General features: G+C 39.6%; 1 protein-coding gene across 2 annotated transcripts in view; it reads left to right on the forward strand.

Annotated features, from left to right (window-relative positions):
• The first annotated feature begins 4223 nt into the window (after window positions 1-4223).
• Window positions 4224-26671, forward strand: part of fancl.L (FA complementation group L L homeolog) — a 35397-nt gene continuing 12949 nt past the window's right edge. The window contains exons 1-8 of one of the 2 annotated variants that reach the window (XM_041562311.1): window positions 4224-4404; window positions 8006-8064; window positions 8445-8505; window positions 10140-10196; window positions 10408-10505; window positions 15813-15909; window positions 18878-18946; window positions 26035-26185. In XM_041562311.1, coding sequence (XP_041418245.1) covers window positions 4315-4404; window positions 8006-8064; window positions 8445-8505; window positions 10140-10196; window positions 10408-10505; window positions 15813-15909; window positions 18878-18946; window positions 26035-26185 — 682 coding nt within the window. In that variant the 5' untranslated portion in view covers window positions 4224-4314. 2 annotated transcript variants of the gene reach the window in all.

Below are 26671 nucleotides of genomic sequence, written 5' to 3' on the forward strand. Positions count from 1 at the left end.
TTTTAGAGACTGAAAGAGGCAGAAGTCAGGGAGAAATGAGCTTGATACATGAATTAAATTTACAAGCAATTAAGAGAACCGTATAAACAAGTCTAGATAATTTTATCAGAATGGCAAACCTCTCAAAAAATATTTTAATCCATATGAAGGGACATTTGTAATTGACTTTTTATATTAAGTATGGGTAATCCTAAAAGGGTTAATTATCAAAATTTGTAATTTTAGGTTTTCTCTACCACAAATAAACTGACATTTAAAAAAAAAAAAAAAAAAGGAAAGCAATTGAAAAAAAAAGTCTTTATTTCTTGTGAACTGCACTGAAAAAAGTCTTCGGAAAGTGAACAATCCCTTCTGTAGTAACCTTAAATTGCAAGGTATCATTTTAGCTCTAAGGTCAGAACATATAACCATTATGTAATCCCCGTCTCAGTGGCCAATTCATGAAGCAGACAAGATTGGAGTTTGGTAAGATAAGTGGGGTCTACTCCTGTTTTATGAAGGACTGTTGTCCAAGCCCTGTAGGTTATGTTTACTACTGAAGGTCCCAAGGTTCATGGGAGTTTATGGGAGTTTTACGAAACTCCCATGAACTCTAAATTGGACCCGTGATAAATCTGCCCCTTAAGGTATGCAAATAAATGGTTTAATAAAGCATATAATTACAACAATGTATAATTACAATGGCATTACAACATATAATTTAGTACATGCCACATACCACAACACATTGTCCGAAAAAGAACAGCAGCACTCAGGCTTGTAAGGCTTGTAAGTTGGTGTGTGGGGGAATGTTTTGGACACTGTGGGGCAGATTTACCTAATGTAAATCCTTCGACTTCAATATCGAAGTCGAAGGATTTACCGCAATTAGTTCGTTCGAACGTTCGAGCGAAAAATCGTTGATCAAACGATTAAATCCTTCGAATCGAACAATTCGAAGGATTTTAATCCATAGATCGAACGATTTTTCTACGACCAATAATTGCTAGGAAGCCTATGGGGACCTTCCCCATAGGCTAACATTGCACCTCGGTGGGTTTTAGATGGCGAAGTAGGGGGTCGAAGTTTTTTTTAAAGAGACAGTAATTTGATTATCGAATGGTCGAATATTCGAATGATTTTTAGTTCGAATCGTTCGATTCAAAGTCGAAGTCGTAGGTTGAAGTAGCCAATTCGATGGTAGAAGTAGCCAAAAAAATCATTCGAAATTCAACGTTTTTTTTTCTTCTATTCCTTCTTCAGAGCTAAGTAAATGGGCCCCCTAGTCCTTTCAAGGGGATTTGAATAAAGGGAGTACCCTCCATTAATTGCTGTTTTTTGCGTCAATGCCAAACCCCCACTATCTAGGTGGGCATACCTTGTCTCTCTGGCTATTTTAGGGATTTTGCTTTTCCAAATTTAGTTAGAGTTTAATTAATTTTCTTTATTCAATACGTGTACTGGGTGTTATGGAGCAGGTAAAGAGATTTTGGGAGGAAAATCGTTTTGAATAGTATCCCTCTGCCCAAAAGTGTGAGTGGCAGATGCTGCCACTTCAGGTAACGTGTTGGGTTACAGGTTTATTTTGATAAAATCAGGTAAGATCTTATGTTTTCTAAGAAGTAAGTATTTTAAGGAGTCTGTGATTTAGCGGTCCTGCCTAGGGGAGCAGGTTTTGGCAGGGGTCACATCTAGAGAGAAGAGGACTGACTCTTTTTCACTTTTACCCTGGAGTGTGTGCCAGATTCCTGTATTTTATCCATAGCTGCTGTCAGGGATGGGCCAGTGTTCTGGAGATACAGAAGGATATCATCCATTTGGAAAGAAATGTTCTCCTCTAAGGCCCCAACCCACCGTTCACAGCAAATGGTGGTTGCCAAAGACTCTATTGCAAGTTCAAAGAGCAGAGAGGATAGTGGTCAGCCTTGCCATGTTCTACGTAGTAGGCGACTTACAGTGGTGGAGTCGAATGCTTTCTCCCAGTCAATTGACAAAATGGCTCTGAGACTGGAGGATCTGCAAGTTGGCATACAGACTGTATTGTCCTGCCAGATATGCAAGTTAGCATACAGCCTTTTAATATTTATATACATGGCTTCTTGTGGCATGAACCCAGATTTGCCTAAGTGTAGTGATAATTTTAGTTTATCTTGTGGCAAAGACTGAAGCGAGCACTTTGGAATCTACATTGAGCAGTGGGATTGTCCTGTAAGCCTCACACTGGGCAGGCTGCCGTGCTTATTTTGGTATGACCGCTATGAAAGTTTCTTGCACAGATTGAGGGAGATGGCCTTTGGCTTGGGCTTATACCAAGGTATTGTGTAGATGTGGAATTATGGTCCTCGCTTTTGCTGGGTACCAATGTGCCAGAAAGGGAGGTTTTGGACCACTAATGCTGCTTATTGGGAGATTGGGGAATCAAAATAGGCCACCTGTTTGGGGTCTAAAGATTTTAAAGGTACCGTAAAGAGAAAGGCATTTATTTGGTCTGATTACATATAGAGTGGCATAGTAATAGGTAAATTCTTGTGCAATGCCCCAGGGGTCACCGATCTACATGTTATCTTGCCATACCAATCTAGGCACCGCTTTTTCTGCATTGCAAAATTTGGTGAGATGTGCCAGCATGTTACTATTTTCCCCCCCTGGTCAAAATTCCACTGTAGTGTGTAAAGGAATTGCTTCACAATAAGTTCTACCTGCTTAAAGAAACAGTAACACTAAAAAAAATGTTTATATAATATTCATTCCACCCCCTCCCCCGCAAATAACAAATGTATCTTGGACAAAGTTTTTATTGCATTATACATAAATACCTAGATAAAATTCAGCTTCCTGTTGTGTGCTGCATTTCAAAAAATGCGTTAGGACGAAACACATTCTAAGCTCTTCTGCTTGCTCCAGAAGTAAGGCAGGGCACATGGCAGATATTAATCTTCCGGAAGACCGGAAACCCAGACAGTGAGCACAGACCGTGTGCCCTTTGACGTCATTTCGGAACTTCGCCAATTTACTAACGGTCGCTGGCATAACTTTGCTAGCAAAGAAGATAGACTCTAGCGGTACTTCGCTCCCTGACGCCAGGCGAATTTGCACTCTGGCGAATGGACGTAACTACGCAATTTCACAAAGATGTGGAATTTATTGAACGTTACCTCTTGCGCCAGACTTGCCTTAACCACCTCAGAGCAGGCGAAGTGCAATAGAGTAGATAGGACTTCTTAAAACAATAGTTGAAAAATTTTCTAAGTCACAAAATACGTTAGCGTCTTTTCCTTTTTTTCAGGGTGATAGGCTGCAAAAGAGTGTAAAATATTTTTGGGGTAACCGACTCCCCCCCTACATTTTCTAACATATGACACATAAACTATACACTGGGCTCATGTGTAGGGCAAAATATAGCAACTCTATTTTATTTTTATTAAGGTTTCCCTGGGCTTGTGTAGTGTAATGTATTTGCTGCAACATATATGTCCATTCAACTTTAACTTCCCGCCGTATGCAAATGAGGCAACGCTAGCGCAACTTCGATTAGCTTAGCGCAGAAACGGTAGCGCAACTTTGCCAGCGTTCAGTGCCCTGGACGCAACTTTGGATTTTAGTGAATTAGCGTTGTCCTGGCAAATCTACGCCTGGCGAAGTGTTGCGCTGTGAGCGAAGCCGTTGCTGGCGAATTTTCGGAGATTAATGAAGTTGCCCCACTGTGTTTTAGTCTTCAGCCATTTGGAGCAGGCACAAAGCTTGTCTTATCAGGACACCATCTTGGACACACCACCAACAGACCCATTTTAAAGTAGGTATAGATTTGTCAAGTAGCGGTTTTGCTGGTAATTTAGGAACTTCACTTTATTCAGGGGCTCATCTGTTACAATGTTTAATAATTGTCAGCGCTTAGTGCTGCTGCCCAGAGAACAAAATAGTGGTTTGACTGCTCCAAGCAGTTTATCAGATAGATCTGTTTTTGAGCAAATGTGCCGAATCATTAAAACTTTTAGTGAAGTTCTACCCACGAGTAACGCCTGCAGAGAACTACTTGGTTTGGACACTAACAGCAGCTGCGCAGGACACGAATGTTAAATGTGCCAGAGCCACTGTATACTGAGGTGAATGTCTGGCAAAACACGTTCCATTTATAAGTGTCAAACGGCAACATTACAGTAACGCGCGCACTAACACTCTAGCTCCTCCCCCATCAAGATCTTCACGTCGGCAGCGTGTCACGTGTCCCCGCCCATAACTTGAAGTTTTGAGGCGCGCTTTCAGTTTCCAGAGAGGAAGTCTATCTCGTGTGACGTGATAATAGTTGCAACGGGGCGGGTTATAGTTGATACCACAATGTCGGCGGGGGGAATGCTGCGCCAGTGTCCTCTCCTCATACCCCAGGATCTACAAGGGAGAGTGTACGATGGATTCCTCAGCATACAAGTACTGTGTGTTCCACCTTAATCTTGTGACTGTAGTATTACTCTGTGGCAGAGAGCCTTGCAGCTAATGGGACAGCTTCTGAGTTCCCTATAGCAGCATCTTGGCACCATAAGTCTCGTCACAGTAACCAATCAGAGGTTGAGCAGGGTTTTGCTGTGTTAGGAGTGAGTAACCAATCAGAAGTTGATTAGGGCTTTGCTGTGGTTGGAGTGAGTAGGGTTTTGCTGTGAGTGAGTGAGCAATCAAAAGTTGAGTAGGGCTTTGCAGTGTTAGGAGTGAGTAACCAATCAGAAGTTGAGCAGGGCTTTGCTGTGTTAGGAGTAAGTAACCAATCAGAAGTTGAGCAGGGCTTTGCTGTGTTAGGAGTAAGTAACCAATCAGAAGTTGAGCAGGGCTTTGCAGTGTTAGGAGTGAGTAACCAATCAGAAGTTGAGTAGGGCTTTGCAGTGTTAGGAGTGAGTAACCAATCAGAAGTTGAGTAGGGCTTTGCAGTGTTAGGAGTGAGTAACCAATCAGAAGTTGAGTAGGGCTTTGCAGTGTTAGGCGTGAGTAACCAATCAGAAGTTGAGTAGGGCTTTGCAGTGTTAGGCGTGAGTAACCAATCAGAAGTTGAGCAGGGCTTTCCTGTGTTAGGAGTGAGTAACCAATCAGAAGTTGAGCAGGGTTTTGCTGTGTTAGGAGTGAGTGACCAATCAGAAATTGAGTAGGGTATTGCTGTGTTAGGAGTGATTAACCAATCAGAAGTTGAGTAGGGCTTTGCTGTGTTAGGAGTAAATGGGGCTTGTTGGCAGTGGTGAAACTAGATGTTTGAGGGCCCACAACATATCCAGACATTGTCCTGTTTTACAAATAGATGTGCCTCCTGGCACCCCTGCAGCCTCAGGGTCTACTTCCTCTGTAGTAATTCCCATGCTTGTAGGGCACAGACACTCAGCAGGAGAGATTGCATGCCCAGCTGGTAGAGTTGCCCAATACAATGCTACGTTTATTTCTGGGACACGGGTTTAATATTTGTGGCCTCTGACAGAACCATATAAAATGTCCTGGGCCCTTAAAATGACTAGGTCCAGCCTGTGACTGTCAGTCTGTTGATTTTGGCAAATGTCAGAGGGGCTGCTGTAAGATGCCATAGTCACTATCTTTTGGGACTCTGTGTACTTGATATGCCACAGGCTATTTTGAATACCAGTCCAGACCTGACTGTTTCCAGTACCAGCTATGGCTGCTCTGGAGTTGGCATCTGACTAGCAATAATAGAGATAATAATCAAGGATAATGTTATGATTAGAGAGGGAAGATGTGTTTTCCTGAATAGGCAGCAGCCCTACCAGCTTGTAGTTAACTTTGGTAGAAGGTACAATGGAGATATGGTATCACTTGTCATTGGCTGCCATTGATCTTTGTCATTGTTGATAATTAAAGGGAAACCATACCTTCCAAGCAACTTAAAGGGATTCTGTTATGATTTTAATGGTGTCGATTTTATTTCTAAATTACATTGTTTACACTGCAAAAAATTAAATTCACTTTACCATTTTATTACTCAACAATCAAGTGAATCTTTTTTGTAATATTGGTATGAAGGCAGATATCTCGGGTCATTTTGCCTGATCCTGTGTTTTTATAAAGATCCAGCACTTCAGAATGGAACTGCTTTAAGATAAGCTATTGTTTCCCCTACTCAGTGCAACTGAAGGACACACTGTAACTTGTTTTTTTACTACTACTCTCGTATCTGTTAGGGAGTTATCTTTTTCCCACAGACCACTGGGATGGGGGGGGGGGTGGTGATATCACTTCAACTTGCAATGTAACAGTAAAGACTAGGGATGCACCGAATCCACTTTTTTGGATTCGGCCGAACCCCCGAATCCTTCACGAAGGATTCGGCCGAATACCAAACCGAATCCGAACCCTAATTTGCATATGCAAATTAGGGGTGGGAAGGGGAAAACATTTTTTACTTCCTTGTTTTCTGACAAAAAGTCACGCAATTTCCCTCCCTGCCCCTAATTTGCATATGCAAATTAGAATTCGGATTCGGTTCGGCCGGGCAGAAGGATTCGGCCGAATCCGAATCCTGCTGAAAAAGGCCGAATCCCGAACCGAATCCTGGATTCGGTGCATCCCTAGTAAAGACTGAAGTTTATCAGAGCACAAGTCACATGACTGAAGGTACCAGGGAAACTTTTTTTTTTCTGCAAGGGGGGCCAATCTAGGACCGGGTTTTTTCCCGGTTTCCCGCCGGCCCACTCAGACAATGTTCAGAAAAACTATTATAATTCATATAAACAAGCTGCTATGTAGCAATGGCGGAAATTGAAAAAAAAGGGCTATATGGCACAGGTATACAAGATAACCGATAACACCATTATGTTCTACAGAGCTTATCTGCTATCTTTTGTATAACTTGAGCCTTTTCTCCTTTGAATGGCTGCCCCCATTGCTACACAGCAGCTTATTTATATGAACTATGGTAGTATTTCTGAAGCAAAACACAGCAGTTTTACCAGTGCAGGGCAAAACTGCATTATATTTTTATTACTTTAAAGGAATTGTTCAGTGTAAAAATAAAAACTGGGTAGCCAAAAATGTTATGTATAAAGGCTGGAGTGACTGGATGTCTAACATAATAGCCAGAACACTACTTCCTGCTTTTCAGCTCTCTTGGTTTACACTGACTGGTTATCCTGGTTACCAGGCAGTAACCAATCAGAGACTTGAGGGGGGCCACATGGGTCATATCTGTTGCTTTTGAATCTGAGCTGAATGCTGAGGATCAATTGCAAACTCACTGAACAGAAATGTACCATGTGGCCCCCCTTCAAGTCCCTGACTAATTTAGAGTTATAGAGCTGAAAAGCAGGAAGTAGTGTTCTGGCTATTATGTTGCACATCCAGTCACTTCAGCCTTTATACACTACATTTTTGGCTAACTAACTATATTAGAAACGTTTTTTATTTTGCACATCCTTTCTATTTACCCAGTTTTTATTTTCACACTCAACTGTTCCTTTAAAACACTTTGGTTTTTTTTTTTAATGTTACTGTTCCTTTAAGGAGTAGCACACCTTTAAGCTAACTTTTTAATTGGTTGGCTTTTTTTAAATACTTTTTGAATTATTTGGCTTTGCATTCTGCTTCTGTTCAGCGTGTCGCTGCCCTCCTCCGCCAAAAAAATGATTGCTGTGTGAGGCTACAATTTTATTGTTATTGTTACTCTTTTGGGTAGATTAGGCCCTTGCAAGCATATATTGGCTGACATTCCAAACCTAAGAGCTTGTGAATTAAAAGCTAACTAAGTCAAAAAACAACAAGAAATGAAGATCAATTGTAAATTGCCTGAGAATATCAGTCTTTCATCAATCTAAAATTACATTTACATATTTTTTAATTGGAAAACCTGCTAATGGTTTTTAGTTTTTACCTAGAATGCATATAGTGTATTTATTGTATCGCATTTGTCTGGAAACACAAAAAATGATAAATGTATGTTCGTCTCTTTGTGTGCCGGTTTGGTATTAGTTCTAATAAAATTACAGGTGATCCAGCTATATATCGTTACAATCCTTTTAATGAGGATTTGTTTTCCGTTTTACAGGATAAGGATTTTCGGCTCAGGGTCATTTTGCCTGAAGATTTACAGCTGGCAAATGCAAAGTATGTTCCCTAATTCACGCAAGTAGAATTTGTATATCATAAAGGAATTAGAGCTAAAATCACTCAAAAGTCTCTATCTATTGACAAAGGCATTATGTTGTAAAATGTAACGAAATTGAACAGGCCTCAAATTAGCCGTATGCATCATTAACAGTGAAGTCACTTACCTAAGCATATACGCTCTTACACTTCATATATTTGTTTTAGACAATTTGTGCATCACTTTCAGCGTATGTGGCTCTGCAGCGGCTTCAGCAAATTTAATCACGTCTGGCTCTTTATACAACGGTTACGCTCAGTTTTATGTTATAGAGCAAGCTCTTACCTTCCTTGTTTGGTTCATGACGGTGACATAAATTGTTTTTTTTTGTGTTGTGCAGGATAGAGTGCAGCTGGAAGTTAAAGAAAGTTCTGCAAGCTTATGATCAGATTGTGAAGCAGGTATAACTGCAAAATTATGCGTTTTTGGAGGAATTTTAGATTATATTTTGCTTTTCGTTTAGGAATGCACTAAATCCTCGATTTGATTTGCGATTCAGCCAAATCCTAGCCTATTTCTTGGCAGGATTGGGATTTAGCTGAATCCAATATCCTTAAAATCATGTGACTACATAAACTGACGGGACTTTTTTGTGTTTTTGATGCATGCGCCCCCCAATTATGCTAATTTGCAAATGCAAATTAAAAGTTGGTTCGGGATTTGCCTGAATCCTTAGAATCCTTATTAGGGATGCACCGAATCCAGGCTTCGGTTCGGGATTCGGCCAGGATTCTGCCTTTTTCAGCAGGATACTTGCTGAATCCTTCTGCCTGCCCGTAACAAATTAGAATCCTAATTTGCATATGCAAATGAAAACTAGCATATGCAAATTAGGGGCAGGGAGGGAAATCGTGTGACTTTTTGTCACAAAACAAGAAAGTAAAAAATGTTTTCCCCTTCCCACCCCTAATTTGCATGTGCAAATTAGGATTTGGTTCGGTATTCGGCCGAATCTTTCACGAAGGATTCAGAGGTCCAGCCGAATCCAAAATAGTGGATTCGGTGCATCCCTAATTCTTATATAACAAACATTCTAGATCTAGTCAATTGAATATTCTGTATTGTGTTTTTTTTTTTTTTTTAATAATCAATCAATCAATAACCAAGCTACCTCCCATCAGGAATATCTTCATTAGTCTCATGTCATGATGTTTTGTGTCATGTTTAAAGGGGAATTATCGCAGGGAATGAAAATTCAATTTAAGCTTCAGTATACTGAAACAAAACTTTCTAAATACAATCAATTAAAAATTCTGTACAGTTTCTGAAATAATCAAGTTTATCTTCACTATTCCTCTCTCAGCATCTGTTTCTCCTCATTCTGTCTTTATTCAGAAGTTTGGGTGTCAGATGAATGATCCAATATATCTTATAGGGGGGCTCCTTTTGCCTAGAAGATGTATTAGAGCTCACTCTATTAAAATCACCAAACATCATGTCTCTCTACATGCAGGATTTGTGCAAAAGGCAGTTATTTTGTTAGATTTTGTTTGTACTGGTTATTTGAGTGACCTCTAATACATCTGCTAGGAAAGGGAGCCCCCATATAAGATATATTGGGTCATTCATCTGACACCCAACTGCTGCATGAAGACAGAATGAAGAGAAACAGATGCTGAGAGAGGAATAGTGAATATAAACATGTTGCTCATCGACCCCTTGGATGTTGCTCCTTCTGTTCTGCCAAACAGAGTCTCCTGTAGCCTCCTGTACCACCCAGTAATATTTGTCATGCTTATTACATTGCTTCTCAAATCTTTTTACATCTGAATGTGACTCATTAGTATAAAAGTGTGGGGACCATGGCCTAACACATTGCCCAAGCAAAGGGAGCACACACCAGTGATTTATATGACCTGCCAATAAAAATCTGACTCCATGGAGAGAGAATGTAAAAAAGACATAAAGCAGGGAGCGATTATTTCAGAAATGGTACTGAATTTTTAATTGGAAAATGTACTACTTACTCCATTTAGTTACTGCTCTACCTATTTTATTATTGTCGTTGATATTACTTTTTCAATTTCTTTTGTAGAGGCTACAACATAGTGTTAACCTCGAAAGCTTTATGATGGAGCTAAAGACCATTTTGGTGAGGAACAACGATTTTGATTTGTCAGGTTTTATTTGAATAAAGTCAAAAGATATTTACAGACACCTATATTTTACATTTTAATAATACTTTCAGATCAAAGTATGCTATAAAAAAAGTCAAGGAAAATGTTGAGCCTTGTGTATTTTATTTATTTCAAAGTGAGACATGTAACATTATATTTATTAATGCTAATAATTTGGTATTTCAGGAAGCCGCTCTGAAGAATACAAATGCAATGCAGACACCACCAGCTCCCCAGTATTATTCCTGCCTTGTTAAAGACATTGAGAGCCTTGGCTGGGATAAGTATGTTAAAGTTGTAAAAAAAAAAAAACCAGAATTAAAAATAAGTTTTTTTTTTTTTATCTTTTTTTTCTTATGTATGCTTTATCGAGTTATCCTTTTAAACATAACATAATCAAAGGAGGAAGTACAACAGTCACTAAAATCATGAGAACAAGAGATAAGGCAACAGAAATTATAGGAACAATAGTTGAAGGGAAAAGGAGAACATAGGGGAGAAAGGAGCATCTGCCTCATGACAACATTTCTAAAAGTATAGAAATGTACAGTTTGGTCAAATAGGACAAAATAAATAAAAATAGATTCTAGTATTCCCTTAGATTATGAGTTCAGAGTTTGAGTAACAGTCAAGTAATGGAATTGGAGGTGGCAGTCAAAAATCTCCATGTGGCTTGGAGTCTTAACTTTTTCAAGATTTCCTGAGTTTAGCAAAGTAGAGTTCATATTTTGCTTTAATGTTGATTTCGGAAATTATCTGAATAATTGTCAGGAATTCTGCTGCTTTCCATCTCCTTGCTAAGGCCAATATGCCTTTTACAAAATATGGTAAAAAAATATTTAGATTATTTTTGCTGGTTTGTGTATGGAAAATGCCCAAAAGAGCAATTGCTGGGTTGAGAAGCCAACTTGAGTGTGATTAGTTTTCCTATTAAAGCAAAAACGTTTCTCCAGAAGTCCTTCATTTTTGAACAGCACCTCCAAATGTCCAATATTGACGCAACTTGTCCGAAGCCTCCCCAGTGTGATTCTGACCAATCCCTGCAGATATGAGCAAGCCTTGTCTGCTATAAATGCCCTCTATAAGCAATCTTCTTTGAGGTTTCTATGTACTGTTGACTTTTTGAAAACTTTTTTGTGCATGTTAAAGCAATGTCCATTTGCTTAGTGGTAAATATACTTTGTAAATCTCCCATTGCTTTAGAGGTTTTAATTTCGTAAACAGATGTCTTGTTAATGATGTTTATTTTAAAAATAAAGGTTTTAACATACACAAGATAGAATGTGGACTAGTATGCCACACACACAAATAATACAGTAAGAGCAACAAACACTCTGAATCGCTCTTCAGTCACTCCTATAGGAATTGCCTGATCCGCGGGTGCAGGCTATTCTTATAGGGATGTATGGAGGGTGAATACAAGTATTTTATGATTTGCTGGACTGGAAAACTCTTGGGTGACGGTTCTTGGAATTGTCCTGCATTCCATTACTCTTAAACAACTGAAGTAGTGGAGTTTTGGGTTGCTTTTCATTAAGTTAACCCATCATAAGAATATAATGGATTATAGGATATTTGAATACCTTGCTAATGCAGCATACAGTTTCTTGGATGACTATCACTGGCGTCTTGCCTTTCTTCATTCCCAGAACACCAATCTAACTGACCGTACAGTTGAGTATTGCTTTATGTAATATTAATTATGCATTTATCTATGTTCTTGAAACTTCAATAACCTTTTCATCTGTGTAAACCTTTGTGTTGAGGTAAGATGAGGACCTGAACTCAAAGTTAGCATAAAGCTGGCCATAGACGTGCAGATTACCTGCAATATCGGACGAACGGACGTCCCCATGTCCAAACCAGCCATGAATCTTCAGTTTAAATAAGGTAGTAAAAGAACAGATCAGTCGATGTTCTGCCTGTAACAGCAATCGTACGAAAGTTTATGTCCAACAAAAGCCACTGACCGTCTCCCACTGAAAATCATCCAGTCGGCAATACATGCAGAGATATTATCGTCAGCCAATTAAAATCTTTTAACCTGGCCGATCCAGGTCCAAACGTCCGATCTCAATGGGACGAAAAATATCGGGACTCTCCACACACGGTCAGAAAATCGTACGAATCGAGGATTCGTACGATCGGATCTTTGCGTCTATGGTCAGCTTAAGTTTTCATGCACTCTATAGACCGTTATGCAACATGGTCAGATCAGAAGAAGAACAATTCCTTCTTTGAAGGTGGTGAGAGAGAATTGTTTGATATGCTGGTAGGATTGATCAAATGAAGAGTCTGGTCTGGCCAAGTTGCCTGAAGTAAAGTGGCCTCACACAATTAGATCCGCCCGTTTGTTGAGGTTGTCAAATGAGCGGGTCTTTCCCCGATATGCCCACCACAAGGAGGGGTGATATCAGGCCCTAGGGCCAAACTATCGGATTACAACGATGGAAATGGGCGCAGACTGGACAAAGGACCGCATCAACTATCTGATGTGGTCCTCGATTGCAAGGGAAATCAAACCTGGCTGATGGGTATCTGTCCTATTTTTGACCAGATATCGATCAGGGAGGCCCGTCGGAATGCCCCATACACAGGCAGATAAAATGCCAAATCGGTCTAATCTGACCTATATCACCATCTTAAATCTGCCCGTGTATAGTCACATATTTATAGTTATATAGGGTTGAAAGAAGACAAAGTCCATCAAGTTCAACCCCTCCAAATGAAAACCCAGCATCCATACACACACCCCTCCCTACTTTCACACAAATTAAAAATAATGGCCACCTTTATATAGTGAAATGATGCCAAAGAGAGAAACTTCTTGAAGGGGTTCTTCACCTTTAAAAACTTTTAATATGATGCAGAGCGTAATATAATTTGCAATTTGTTTTAAATTTGTTGCGTTATTTAGCTTTTTATTCAGCGGCTCTGCAATTTGCACTTTTAGCAATCTGGTTGCTGGGGTCCAAATTACCCTAGCAACCATGCATTGATTTAAATTAAAAATGTAATCTACAAATTAGCAATAACAATAAATTTGTAGCCTTACAGAGCATTTGGTTTTTAGATGGTGTCTAAAAAAATGAAGACCTATTGAAAAGTCACTTAGAATTAGCCATTCTATAACATACTAAAAGGGAACTTAAAGGTGAACCACCTCCTTTAAGGGATGTTGGAACTAGAAAGTTGAAGGAAGACATGGGGAGATAATAGAAGAAAAGTTATGAAGAACAATGCAAACTGAATAGATGTGTTGTAGATAAGTAATAAAAAAGAAGCTGAGGGGAACAGCTAAACCGGTCACGTTCTGATTTTTTATATTTTTTTTCATTCAGTCTTAAGCACAAAGTTTGATATTGGATGCAACTCACATCTGCTTTCATTAACAAGTATAGCCCGTATACCTGACTTGTGGTTGAAGTGGCCATTGAGCAGAATGCACATTAATCAAAATAACTTTGTAATACATTGCAAGAGAAAACATTTTAATTAAAGCTTATAAAACAAATGGTATGGGGAATAAGACTATGGCACTTTAAAAGATGGAAGGAGTGCAGGTTTCCTTAATGTATTGTCATTTAAACCATATTGGGGATTACTGTAATATTTTGCGCATTTTGTTGTGTTTCTTGGGACTGAAGAGCTAAGATTCCACCTTTTTAATATGCAAATATGCCTGTCAAAGTTTAATCCCATTTAAATTACCTCACCAAAAACTTAATTACATTGTTCAGTTTTGGGCAAACAACAAAGATCTCTGGATACAAGGCATTTAGAACAGCTGCATTTGCTTAATATATGACAGTAAAAGAAGATACTTCTTTGCTAGACCATTTCCTAACAACTGCTGTTCGGCTGGTGTTAATAAAAACAGAAATCACAATGCATGGGTGCCATTTCATTCTCATCTAATTTCTTTAATAAATGAATCTCTGCATATGATTATTTAATATACGGTTATTTTAATTAATGATTGCTATGCGTGCTATAGCACCACATCCTTCCTCCAGCCTCATAAAATCATTAAATGCCTTTACATTAAATGCCTAGTTCACACTACAGTTATGGGATCTGTTATCAGGAATGATCGGGTTCTGGATCTGCTTTTTCTGTAATTTGGAGACTACGAAAACCATTTATGCATTAATACTCAATAGGACTGTTTTGCTATTGCACTATTATTGCACGCAGCTTTAAACGGCAACAGGAGCATCAGCCCAGACCACAAAAAAAGCAGACCAGGCCATTATTTCTGCTTGACCAAGCTTAGGTCAGACAGGTATCAATATTCTGGCTAAACTCCAACTGCCACACTCACCTATCAGCTAGACTGATAGGTCTAGTGAAGCCGTTCCCAAACTATTGGCCTAACGCCTCTGGGGGCTTGAAGCAGTTGCAAGAAAGGCTCGGCCCAAAAATTAATCCATTAATGCATTGCTTTAGGACCACATCATTTGTTTTACACTCTGTAATCAAGACCCTGTATGTGTGCGTGTATGTGTGTGTATATATATATATATATATATATATATATATATATATATATATATATATATATATATATATATATATATATATATATTTATTCACATCACACAAAAACCGCACTCCAAGGACTTGTCAGGTGCAAAAATCAAATGCCTTTATTTCAACGTTTCCGCTCTCACACGCGAGCCGTCTTCAGGAAAGTGAAAAAACTCTACAACAGTGGAACAGTTTTTAAAGGTGAAAGAATGGCGCCAAATTTCTGCAGATGACGTCATCATTAGTGGGTGTATACAATGTGTAACTTGAGTTCATGATTATAGTATGTTGTATAGTCCGTGAATAAAATAATACAATAATTGCATCAGTGACACAGTGATGTTAATTTGTGCCAATACTTCCCCAGCGTGGGTTTAAAAAGCAGCCATCACTTGATCTGGCTGTGTCCCCCGACTCTCGTCAGGGAAAAAATAAAAACACTTAACCCCAGGCGATCTAAGGTATGGGCCGATCTCTCCCTTGTAGTCCCAGTATTGGCAGATCATACCAGTGTAAGTTGCTGCTTCCCCTGTCCGCCTATTCGCTTTCCGGTTCCCAGAGACACCAGCTCACCGCTCACCTGTAGCGTCTGACGTTAGCCCCGCCCACGTTGGCATGGTGAGCACTAACGCTTTCAACTGCGGGAAAATCGTTTACTCCTCTCACCGCTTGCAAAAGCTGGTGTGCTTCTTAAACAGAGTATGACCCTCTCTCAGCCTCCAATAAACGTTTTTTCACTTTCCTGAAGATGGCTCGCGTGTGAGAGCCGAAACTTTGAAATTAAGGCATTTGATTTTTGCACCTGACAAGTCCTTGGAGTGCGGTTTGTGTGATGTGAATATAGTGATATTTTTACCAGCACCCAGGCGGATGACTTTTGGTAGAGAATGCACCTGACTGGGATTGTTCTATCTATCTATCTATCTATCTATCTATCTATATCTATATATGTATATATCCAGGGTTTTGATAATGAAAATGAAATACAGGAAAGGTTATTTTAAGGTCTTTTCACTAGAAAAGATATTTCACTACTATGTTTTTGTATTTTTCTTTCACAGATTGTCCTTTGTGGATACTGAATTGAGTATGATCCAGTTAAAAATCGAGGATACATCTGGACGTGATCATTTAGTCACACTCAAACTAAATGCTAAGGTAATCCTCCCCCCCTTGTTTTGGCTGCAAATAAACACTTAATGGTATATAACACCCCCTTTTCTGTTTATCTGCAAATTAGCTCTAAATGGTTGGTGGTCGTGAGTGTGAAGTGCGTGTGTACGAAATAGCCAAGAAGAGAAGCCCCCAAAATCACTTGTGCTGGTACTTGTATGTAAAGCACTGTACAATATATACAAGTACACATAGGGTGGACAAGTACACAGAGTATATAAGTACACAGAACCTAAGTGCCATGTGGTTAAAGAGACCAAAGAAGATGCTCCCTGTCCCGTAGAGCTTACATTCTAAGTGGGCAGATAACCTACAGGCACCAAAGAGGAAACGTGCACAAGGTAAAGGCATTTTGCCAATTGAATGGGAAACTTCAGCACAACATTTGTAGGCACTTCAGTGCCATCAGCCATCAAGATACACATGTGGGAGGGTTGTTTTTTTTTATAATAAATCTCTAAAAATTCAAGGTTTTTTCCTCTAAAAATTCAAATTTTCCCCTTCAAAAACTGAAACAGAAAACAATTAGGTTTAATTAAATAGGCCCCTTAGCAATGTTCCCTCTAATTCCTTCTCGCGTATGTGTGCAAAAAACTAATTTGTGTGCACGGGATTTCCCTCCCCGTCCCGAATTTGCATATGCAAATTAGAATTACGTTCGGCCGCGAAGAGGGATTCGGCCGAATCCTGGATTCGGTGCATCCCTACTTCTGTCCAGCTCCCTTGATATAGCCTGTAACTGTATCACAGACTTGACTTGCTGCTTGCTAAATATTTCGATTTAAAACTCAAATTCTCCGTTTTTTTTTTATAAAAACAAAGTCGACCAAACTCCCTTTCACGAATTTAACTTTTCTATGAGAAATCGGAGCGTAAAAAAAGTAGCAGCAAAATTGAGCATCAATTTTCCCCCTAAAAACCTTGACCAGAAAAAAATCAAGGTTTGAGATATGGATAGATAGGAAATTCAAGGCATGTACTGTAGCTTTTGGATAAGCGAATTGTCCTGTATGATTGTTTATTTTAATGAATCGCTATGCTCATTAAGGATTACTGTAACTTCTTAATGCCTACGTTATTAAGTAAATTGTCTGAAGAACTTTCTTTTAAAGCCATTTCACAGTTGGGGAAATAGCTGTTTCACTCACTAGTCTGTTAAGCAATGCTATAAAGGTGATTACTCTGTGCTTTCTTCCTCGGAAGGTATCTTTTTAATTTTACCCTACATTATAAACGGAGGCAAGACTTCCTGAAGCAGGCGATGATGCCATCTTTATAATGGTTTTAAGTAATCTTACATTCTTTGTGTTCACCGTTAAACTGCACATTCCCATCAGCAGAAAGATGGAGTTAATAAAGAAAAGCACAGTTTGGCTGGTTGTAATCTGCACTTCCATGTAACGTATAGGGAAGCATCTGGTACATTAAAAGAAGTTTGTAATGTGCCAGCATTAATGCTGCGTCTCTCATTATTTAAACCAAGGTTTTCTGAACTGTTTGTGACTTTTTAATAATACCCTTTCTTGCCTCTAGCCACTCAGGCTCCCCTAAGCTCACAAAGCTAAGTAGTTCAATTTTTCAGCTTTTATCTTTGCCCAGGAGAAGATAAATGGAACTGGGGCATGGATATTTGTAATGGTCTGCTTGTAATCCTGTATCCAGTTAAAAAGGATAAAAAAAAGGCTAGTATTTAATTTGCCTCAACAGTAACTGTATTAATAACAATCATATTTTAAATGATTAAAACATACAACTGGCCTTATGCCAAGAAAACACGAGAATTATACATTATATTTTTTTCTGTTCACATTAATATCCACGTTTGTTCTTACAAAGGCAACGTGAGTAATATGCTGTATTGGTTCTCAGGGTTTATTGCTGAATCGTCAGCTGCAGTTAGAATTCTATTGTTTCTAATACACAAAAGCCATAAATGTCTTGTAAAAGATATCCTTATAAACGGTAACTAGTGATGTCATCAGTTATAAACGGTGAGTAGTGATGTCATTTTGGTCACATGACTCACTAAAACTTGTGTATTATACTAAATAAAGTACCCCCTATTGGAAAATATGAGGATATTAGAAGTCACCTCGGAGTTCCATGACTTTCGGCCTCGTGTTTTTATATGGTCATGAAACTCCTCGGTAACTTATAATATCCTTATATTTTACAAGAGGGGGTATTTTATTCACTATATATCTGACCATTCAGCTCTAAATGTCTTTAATGAATACTCTTTCCTGGTCACAGGAAAGATCTTAATTGGTCATAAATGGCCACCTTAAGCAATAAAGCTAACCTTATACAGATATGGGATCCGTTACCCGGAAAAACTCATTATCCAAAAAGATCAGAATTAAGGAAAGGCCGTCTCCCATAAACTCAATTCAGATTTTTAAAAATGATTTCCTTTTTCTCTGTAATAATAAAACAGTATCTTATACTTGATCCAAACTAAGATATAATTAATTCTTATTGGAAGCAAAACCAGCCTATTGGGTTTATATAATGTTTACATGATTTTCTAGTAGACTTAAGGTATGAAGATCCAAATTACAGAAAGATCCTTTATTCAGAAAACACCAGGTCCTGAGCATTCTGGATAACAGGTCCCATACCTGTACCATAAAGAAAAAGGCAATCCACAAAAATCCCAATTAAAAAACCATTGCTCATTCAATGAGAGGATATGATTTTACTTATAAAAATCCATTTATATTAGGCTTTAGCAGTTTCAGTATCGCCGCATAGTACATGGTCTATTGACATGTGTCAAAAAATAGGCAGCAAATGTTGGTGAAGGCGTTTGTATCAAGATTTTATCTAAGAACACATTTCCCCCAATTTATTTTTGTAATAAGAAAATGCCTTTTTAACTAACCCAGAAGAATGTTAAATAAATAATATAGCTGATATTTTTTTAATTTATACATGTATCTGTCTATTTCAGTACCCTTATGAAGCTCCTGATTGCTCTGTTGACTTTCCAATTCCTTTCACCATATCCTGGACACCACAGGTAATCACACTTCTCTTTTTTTCCAAAGATATGCAAAGTATAAAGGCTTGTTCTGACACTCTAAGCACAAGTGTCCTTTGCACAATGCCGCACACTTACACTCACCTAATTCTTATCACTTCCTCTGAGCCGTTCACAAGGACAGTCAATAAAACGAACCGCTCCAGACTCATATGCTCCACAAAGGTCCCAGGTGCCCAGCCACCAGCGTCCAGACTGTGAAATGCTTCCACTCAACCATGGATTAGGCAACACTCCGGAAAAAATAAGAATTTTTATTGCAACATGTCGGGGATCTACAGTAAATTGTCCACACCAAATTTACAGACAGCGCACTCTCAGGAACCACATCAAGGAATCGCATACTCATCAATTCATCGATAAAAGAACTTCATTTTATTTATTAAACATATTGACAAACTGCGCCATGAGGTCTGATGCGTTTCGTGACACTGCACTTCATCAGAGACACAAAACGCGTCAGACATCATGGCACAGAGTTAACAGTTTGTCAATATGTTTAATAAATAAAATGAAGTTCTTTTATCGATGAATTGATGAGTATGCGATTCCTTGATGTGGTTCCTGAGAGTGCGCTGTCCGTAAATTTGGTGTGTGCAGCATTTTCGTTCCCCATAGCGACGGACTCAGGGTCGCAGCACCTGGGTCACATCGATGTCCGGGTAAGATTATATGTTATATATGCCTTGGGAGTTTGAACTGTTCCGGTGTTTTAATGAGGGGTCTGGGGCTATAAGCACCGGGCCATCAGTTTTGAAGGGTGAGCTTAAAACCGGCACTAAACTTGTTAACTAATTTAAAAGTTTACCGCAGGACTCGTAAAAAATTGGAATCCCAGTAGTAACGCTGAAAATATATGTGGCATTACCTACAGTAAATTGCCTGACGCGTTTCAGGAGAAACTTCCTTAATCATAGGCTATGATTAAGGGAGTTTCTCCCGAAACGCGTCAGGCAATGTAGATCCTCGACCTGCCGCAATAAAGATTCTCTTATTTTATCCGGAGTGTTGCCTGATCTATGTCTGATTGGAAGCATTCACAAGGACAGTCCGGCCCAAGAACTGCAACAGAAATATAATGCAATATGTAAATGAATCGCTAGTAAATGAAGTATATGTATTGTACTTGTTATCCTGAATGCTTGGAACCTGGAGTGTTCCAGATAAGGGATCTATCCATAAGTTAGATCTCCATACTTTGCCTACTAAAACAAATCATTAAAGAAACCCAATAGGATTGTTCTGCTTCCGTTTATACATTATATAAACCCAACAGGCTGGGTTTGCCTCCAATAAGGATTAATTATATCTGTGCTGTTTTTACTTAGAAAAGGGAAATAACTTTTAAAAAAAATTGTATTATTTGGATAAAATGGAGTCTATGGGGGGTGGCCTTCCCGTAATTTGGAGTCGTCTGGATAACAGTTCCGGATAACAGATCCCATATCTGTAATGGGTACAACACCCACAGCATCTCAGCCTCTTCCAGACCCACAAACGATGCATTTAAACCTATGGGGCTTTAGCTACATAACACTTTCCCTTGCCAGTTTCTGCTCGTTTACATGTAATATTATTATTATGCTGCTTATACCGCACTTTACACATCAGTCTGTTTCACATATATCAGAACAGCGACATCCGTGCCTGCAACTTGTTTCGCTTCTCCACTCTATGGCTCAGATACAGTTATGTGTCGCTGACCCAAGTTACTATCACTGGAGAGCTGCTTTGTGTCCAGTGTCACATCCAACTTTACAATGTTAACCACGCGTTTCAGCCATCAACTTCCCTCCCTTGATAACGAAGGCAGTGCTGTTCTGCACAAACTTCCTTTATTTAATGAAAGACTTTCTCCCAGCACTTTTTTCAAAGAAGCACATCTGATCCAACGGCTCGGAAAAGCCTCACTTAACATTTGTTTGCCTGAGAAGAAGAAAAAAAAAAAAATAGATTGCCGTCGTCATTAGGCAGCCGTCTCGGATTTATTTTTGAAAATGTGCATCAAGACTCCAAAGCAAGATGGTGCAATTGATTTTATATTTTTTTATTTTCGTCTGCTCCTTTGTCCATTCTTTGGCTTTGTTAGTACAGATGGACTTCAAAACTTGGATGGCTTTCTTTTTCTTTTTTTTTTTTTTTTTTTTTCTTCCCTATGTGTATGTGAAAAATAATAGACACTGCTTTGTGGCATCCATATTAAAAATGGGTAATTTTCCTTATGGTCCCTGTCTTCCTGCTGGGTTGATAATGTTTTGATGTATTTTTCCTTTGCTCTGATGAGAGGTCTGCCGCTGCTGCTCTGACATATTCATTTGGATGAATAATTATAACTTGCACAATGTCAAGCTGAAGATGGTGGGGTTTTGTGCGTCATGACAAGTCTAGTAGCCAGTGCAGGTGTCTCACAGCATGATCACAAACAGCGAGTGTATTCTGGCTCAGAGGAGACATTCACAGTGGTAAGAAATCACCACCAAGGGCAGTGCCTCCGCCGTTACCGTGTTCGTCAAATAAATACAAAACCGCTGCTCAGTGACAAGTGGCAAATCGTTCCTTCATTTGAGTCGTCGATTTTTGTTTTAATTAACAGGATAATTTGTTATTCATTAAATGTTTAGCATGAAAAGCTGCTTTTGTCGCAAGAAGCCACACGCCGGAATATTTAAGACCATCAAGAATAATTACCCGCACCTTCTGACCATGCATCAATGTGATGCAAATTCGGACTGAAAATGACAAATGGGGCTGCGGAACCCAAGATGCCCTAAAGTATGAAGGCCTGGAAAGAGAATGGTTGTAAATGACACTATCCCCTTGCCATCATTAGAGCGACATTGTACTTGCTATGATTAGTCACTGAAATGAACATGTCACAGGATGGATCCCCTTAAAGGATTATTATTCTTGCTTGCGCTTAATCATAAAATAGAAAAGCACAGCCCTGTTTGTACTACATGCTTTCTTATGTAAGGCTTTTGTTAATACAAGTGTACGTCAGAACCATTTCAATCAGTGGTTAATGGGCAGTTCGTTCCAGAGCCGTTTTATTTTGTCAAATATAAAAAAAAAATGGATTGAAATAAACTTCTATTTAGGGATGCAGCGAATCCACAATTTTGGATTCGGCCGAACCCCCGAATCCTTCGTGAAAGATCCAGCCGAAGACCAAACCGAATACTAATTTGCATATGCAACTTAGGGGCCGGAAGGGAAAAACATTTTTTTTACTTCTTTGTTTTGTGACCAAAAGTCATATGATTTCCCTCCCCACCCCTAATTTGCATGTGCAAATTAGGATTCGATTCGGCCGAATCCCGAACCAAATCGTGGATTCGGTGCATCCCTATACATTTATACATGCCAAAGCTGCCATATAACAGGGATTGCATTATTTAAAAGGTGGAGCACTTACTGACCACCCGCTAAGGACTAAGATTATTTCACATTCTGAGTAACTGAAGTACAGGAACAATGCAAACAGCAATCGGTTTTAAAGTTCTTGTATCTCATTTATTAGGGATGCACTGAATCTACGATTCAGTTCAGGATTTGGTACAATCGTAACCTTTTTTTTTGCAAGATGTCAGTGGGATACTACTGAACAGAGTTTGAACTCTTAAAGGAGAATGCAACCATTAACTAATAAAACCCTACCCTAGGTAGACCCCCGGGGAAATGCCCCTAACTTTTTACTTACCCCTTGGTGCAGAATCAGGGATCGCAGTTCACGGCAGCCATCTTCCGGGTCTTTGTATCTTCCTCCGGAACTTCAGCAATTTCCATCCATTTCGGGGCATGCGCAGTTGTTGCAAACCTGGAAATTGTTCCAACTGCGCATTTGCCGGTTTGAGTCTCAGATTACTGAAGACCCAGAAGGTGGCTGCCGTGAACTGCGATCCCTGAATCTGAAAGTCCCTGAATAAGTAAAAAGTTTCCCCGAGGGGCAGCTAGGCTGGGGGAGGAAGGGTTTTGAGTTCTCCTTTAAAGGCAAAATATAAAAAAACAGGAAGGTCATCTCCTATTGACTCCAAATTATTCTTATTTTTAAAAATGTTCTTTTTTTTCTCTATCGAATATATATAAACCCCCAAAAAAGGGAATATGTATAGGGAGCGATCAGCGCCTGTGGCAACAGAAATAAAAAACAAAAAACAAAAATAGCGCAATACGTTTGCAATGTAGAATATCACCCCGTGCTTGCACTGGATGTTAAGTGGATGTGTTTTCCCCTTTTCCTTCAGGTGGCTATTAGTGAATGAAAGTGGCAATTCAAGTGAACAGAGGGGCGGAAGAGTGCTTTTCCTGTGAAAATGGAATATGTTCCAAGGATGCAGGTGCCTCCACCTTCTATATAAAATGCCTACTTACAAACCACTGGCGTGGTATAATGCGTTTAATATGAAGCTCTCTCAGGTTTCTCCTCCAGTGTTCGACTCCTTCCAGGTTCCCAAAGTAGGAATACAAACCGATGATAGTGTAACACCGTTTATTTAAAACATAATTAAAAGCAATTAAAATTTACACTCACATTTCCCTTGCGGGTTTTTGCGCATTGAGTCCAACAAACAGTTTTTCTGGGGTCCCCAGAGGCAGTCCTGCCAGCTTGCTCCAAAAATCTTTTCTGCTCGCTCCAGGTGCCTTGGTCCAGGTTGTTGCGTCCCCCAAACGACGGGGGGGGGGGGGTACGCAACAACCTGGACCAAGGCACCTGGAGCGAGCAGAAAAGATTTTTGGAGCAAGCTGGCAGGACTGCCTCTGGGGACCCCAGAAAAACTGTTTGTTGGACTCAATGCGCAAAAACCCGCAAGGGAAATGTGAGTGTAAATTTTAATTGCTTTTAATTATGTTTTAAATAAACGGTGTTACACTATCATCGGTTTGTATTCCTACTTTGGGAACCTGGAAGGAGTCGAACACTGGAGGAGAAACCTGAGAGAGCTTCATATTAAACGCATTATACCACGCCAGTGGTTTGTAAGTAGGCATTTTATATAGAAGGTGGAGGCACCTGCATCCTTGGAACATATTCCATTTTCACAGGAAAAGCACTCTTCCGCCCCTCTGTTCACTTGAATTGCCACTTTCATTCACTAATAGCCACCTGAAGGAAAAGGGGAAAACACATCCAGTGCAAGCACGGGGTGATATTCTACATTGCAAACGTATTGCGCTATTTTTGTTTTTTATTTCTGTTGCCACAGGCGCTGATCGCTCCCTATACATATTCCCTTTTTTGGGGGTTTATATATATTCGATTTTGGATTCATGTACAGTTGAGAGACTGTGAAGGGGTCGGCAAGAAATAATCTAAGAGACTGACATTTTTTCATTGGGCTGCATTTTGTAAGCTTTATTGTTTTTTTTCTCTATATTTAGACAAATCTTTTGTTGGAGTTTTGGTTATTGGCGAAATGCAAAATGAATGAATTTGTTGCATCCTTGTTTTTTTGTTTTTTTTATACACAAAAGGTTTGCAGCACCTCTACCACTGAACTACACTCGTTCCAAACACACCATTTGTTCTTATAACTAGTCCTGTGAAAGCAAAGGACTGGCAGGGCAAGTGCTTAGAATGATCAGAAGGCTTTATTATAGAACATATTCATGTCAATTGGTTTATTAACAAACATAACACATCGGGGCTCATTTATAAACAGTGGCAAATGTGCAACTGGGCAGTAACCCATAGCAACCTATCAGTGATTAGCTTTTTACAGCCAGCCGCAGGTTAAAGGGATACTGTCATGGGAAAAAAAAATTTTTTCAAAACACATCAGTTAATAGTGCTGCTCCAGCAGAATTCTGCACTGAAATCCATTTCTCAAAAGAGCAAACAGATTTTTTTATATTCAATTTTGAAATCTGACATGGGGCTAGACATTTTGTCAATTTCCCAGCTGCCCCATGTCATGTGACTTGTGTCTGCACTTTAGGAGAGAAATGCTTTCTGGCAGGCTGCTGTTTTTCTTTTTCAATGTAACTGAATGTGTCTCAGTGGGACATGGGTTTTTACTATTGAGTGCTGTTCTTAGATCTACCAGGCAGCTGTTATCTTGTGTTTGGGAGCTGCTATCTGGTTACCTTCCCATTGTTCTTTTGTTTGGCTGCTGGGGAGAAAAGGGAGGGGGGGTGATATCACTCCAACTTGCAGTACAGCAGTAAAGAGTGATTGACGTTTATCAGAGCACAAGTCACATGACTTGGGGCAGCTGGGAAATTGACAATATGTCTAGCCCCATGTCAGATTTCAAAATTGAATATATATAATATAAAAAAATCTGTTTGCTCTTTTGAGAAATGGATTTCAGTGCAGAATTCTGCTGGAGCAGCACTATTAACTGATTCATTTTGAAATTTTTTTTTTTTCCCATGACAGTATCCCTTTAAGCACTAAAAGCAATTCTTATTGGTTGCTATGGGTTAGTGTCCAGCTGCACATTTGCCCACTGTTTATAAATGAGCCCCACTCCAATGAAACTATGTATATTGCTAGTTTCACTTAGGGGCAAATTCATCAAGGGTCGAATTTCGAGGGGTCAAATCCCTCGAAATTCGACTGGGGAATAGAATCGAATAGGCAATTCGGACGAATTTACGCGCTGGCGAATAGTCGAATTGGCGAATGTTCGCCAGGCGAATAGGCGCTCGATTGAATATTCGCTCGAAGGATTTTCATTCGATCGAATGCCTTTTTATTTGATCAAAAACTTGGAAAACAAGCCTATGGGACTTTCCCACAGGCTTTTAAAGCAATTCGGTAGGTTTTAGGTGGCGAAGTAGGCAGTCGAAGTATTTTTAAAAGAGACAGTACTTCGACTATCGAATGGGCGAATAGTTGCATCGTTTTTGCGCTCGATCTATTCGAATCATTCTAGTCAGGCGAATTTACGCCAATTCGATAGTCGAGGAGCACAAAAAACGACTCCAAATTCGAAGTTTTTTTACTTCGAATCCTTCACTCGAAGTTAGTGAATCGGCCCCTAACTGCTGAATGATTTTCACATTCCTTACAACCCTGCAAAGATTTCTCTTGTTTGTTTCTCTCAACACCATTTCATTTGCAGAGTTCCCTGCTGAACATTTATAAGCAAGTCTCCTCCGCACTGGAGTCATTGAAAGGTTTTTGGGATGCTTTAGATGAAATAGACCAGAAAACGTGGGTGTTGGAACCCGAAAAGCCCATGCGCAGTTCTACTATGAGACGGATTGTGATTGGTGAGATCTTATTCTTTTTTTTCTAACATGGCGCTGTCTGATACGGAACATTGTACACATGAAAGGAACAGTCACACCAAAAACATTAATGCACTCCTTGTAAAAAATGTGTTTTCTTAAAGGAGTATTCAACCCTTAACTTAAAAAAAAAACCCTACCCTTGTAGACCCCTCACAGCCTAGCTGCTAACCTGGCAAAATGCCCCAAACTTTTTACTTACCCTTCCATGCAGATTCAGGGTTCGCAGTTCATGGCAGCCATCTTCCGGGTTCAGTAAACTGAGATGGAGACCGGCAAAGCGGCGCATGTGCAGGTGGAGCAATTTTCAGACTCGCAACAACTTCGCATGCGCCGAAATATAGAAATTGCCGAATCGCCTGAATGAAGCCCCGGAAGATGGCTGCCGTGAAGTGCGACCCCTCGCTCTGCACCGAGGGGTAAGTTAAAAAGTTAGTGGCAGTTCCCCGGGTTAGCAGCTAGGCTGGG

The sequence above is a fragment of the Xenopus laevis genome, chromosome 5L, assembly GCF_017654675.1.
Source record: "Xenopus laevis strain J_2021 chromosome 5L, Xenopus_laevis_v10.1, whole genome shotgun sequence".
Taxonomy (NCBI): domain Eukaryota; kingdom Metazoa; phylum Chordata; class Amphibia; order Anura; family Pipidae; genus Xenopus; species Xenopus laevis.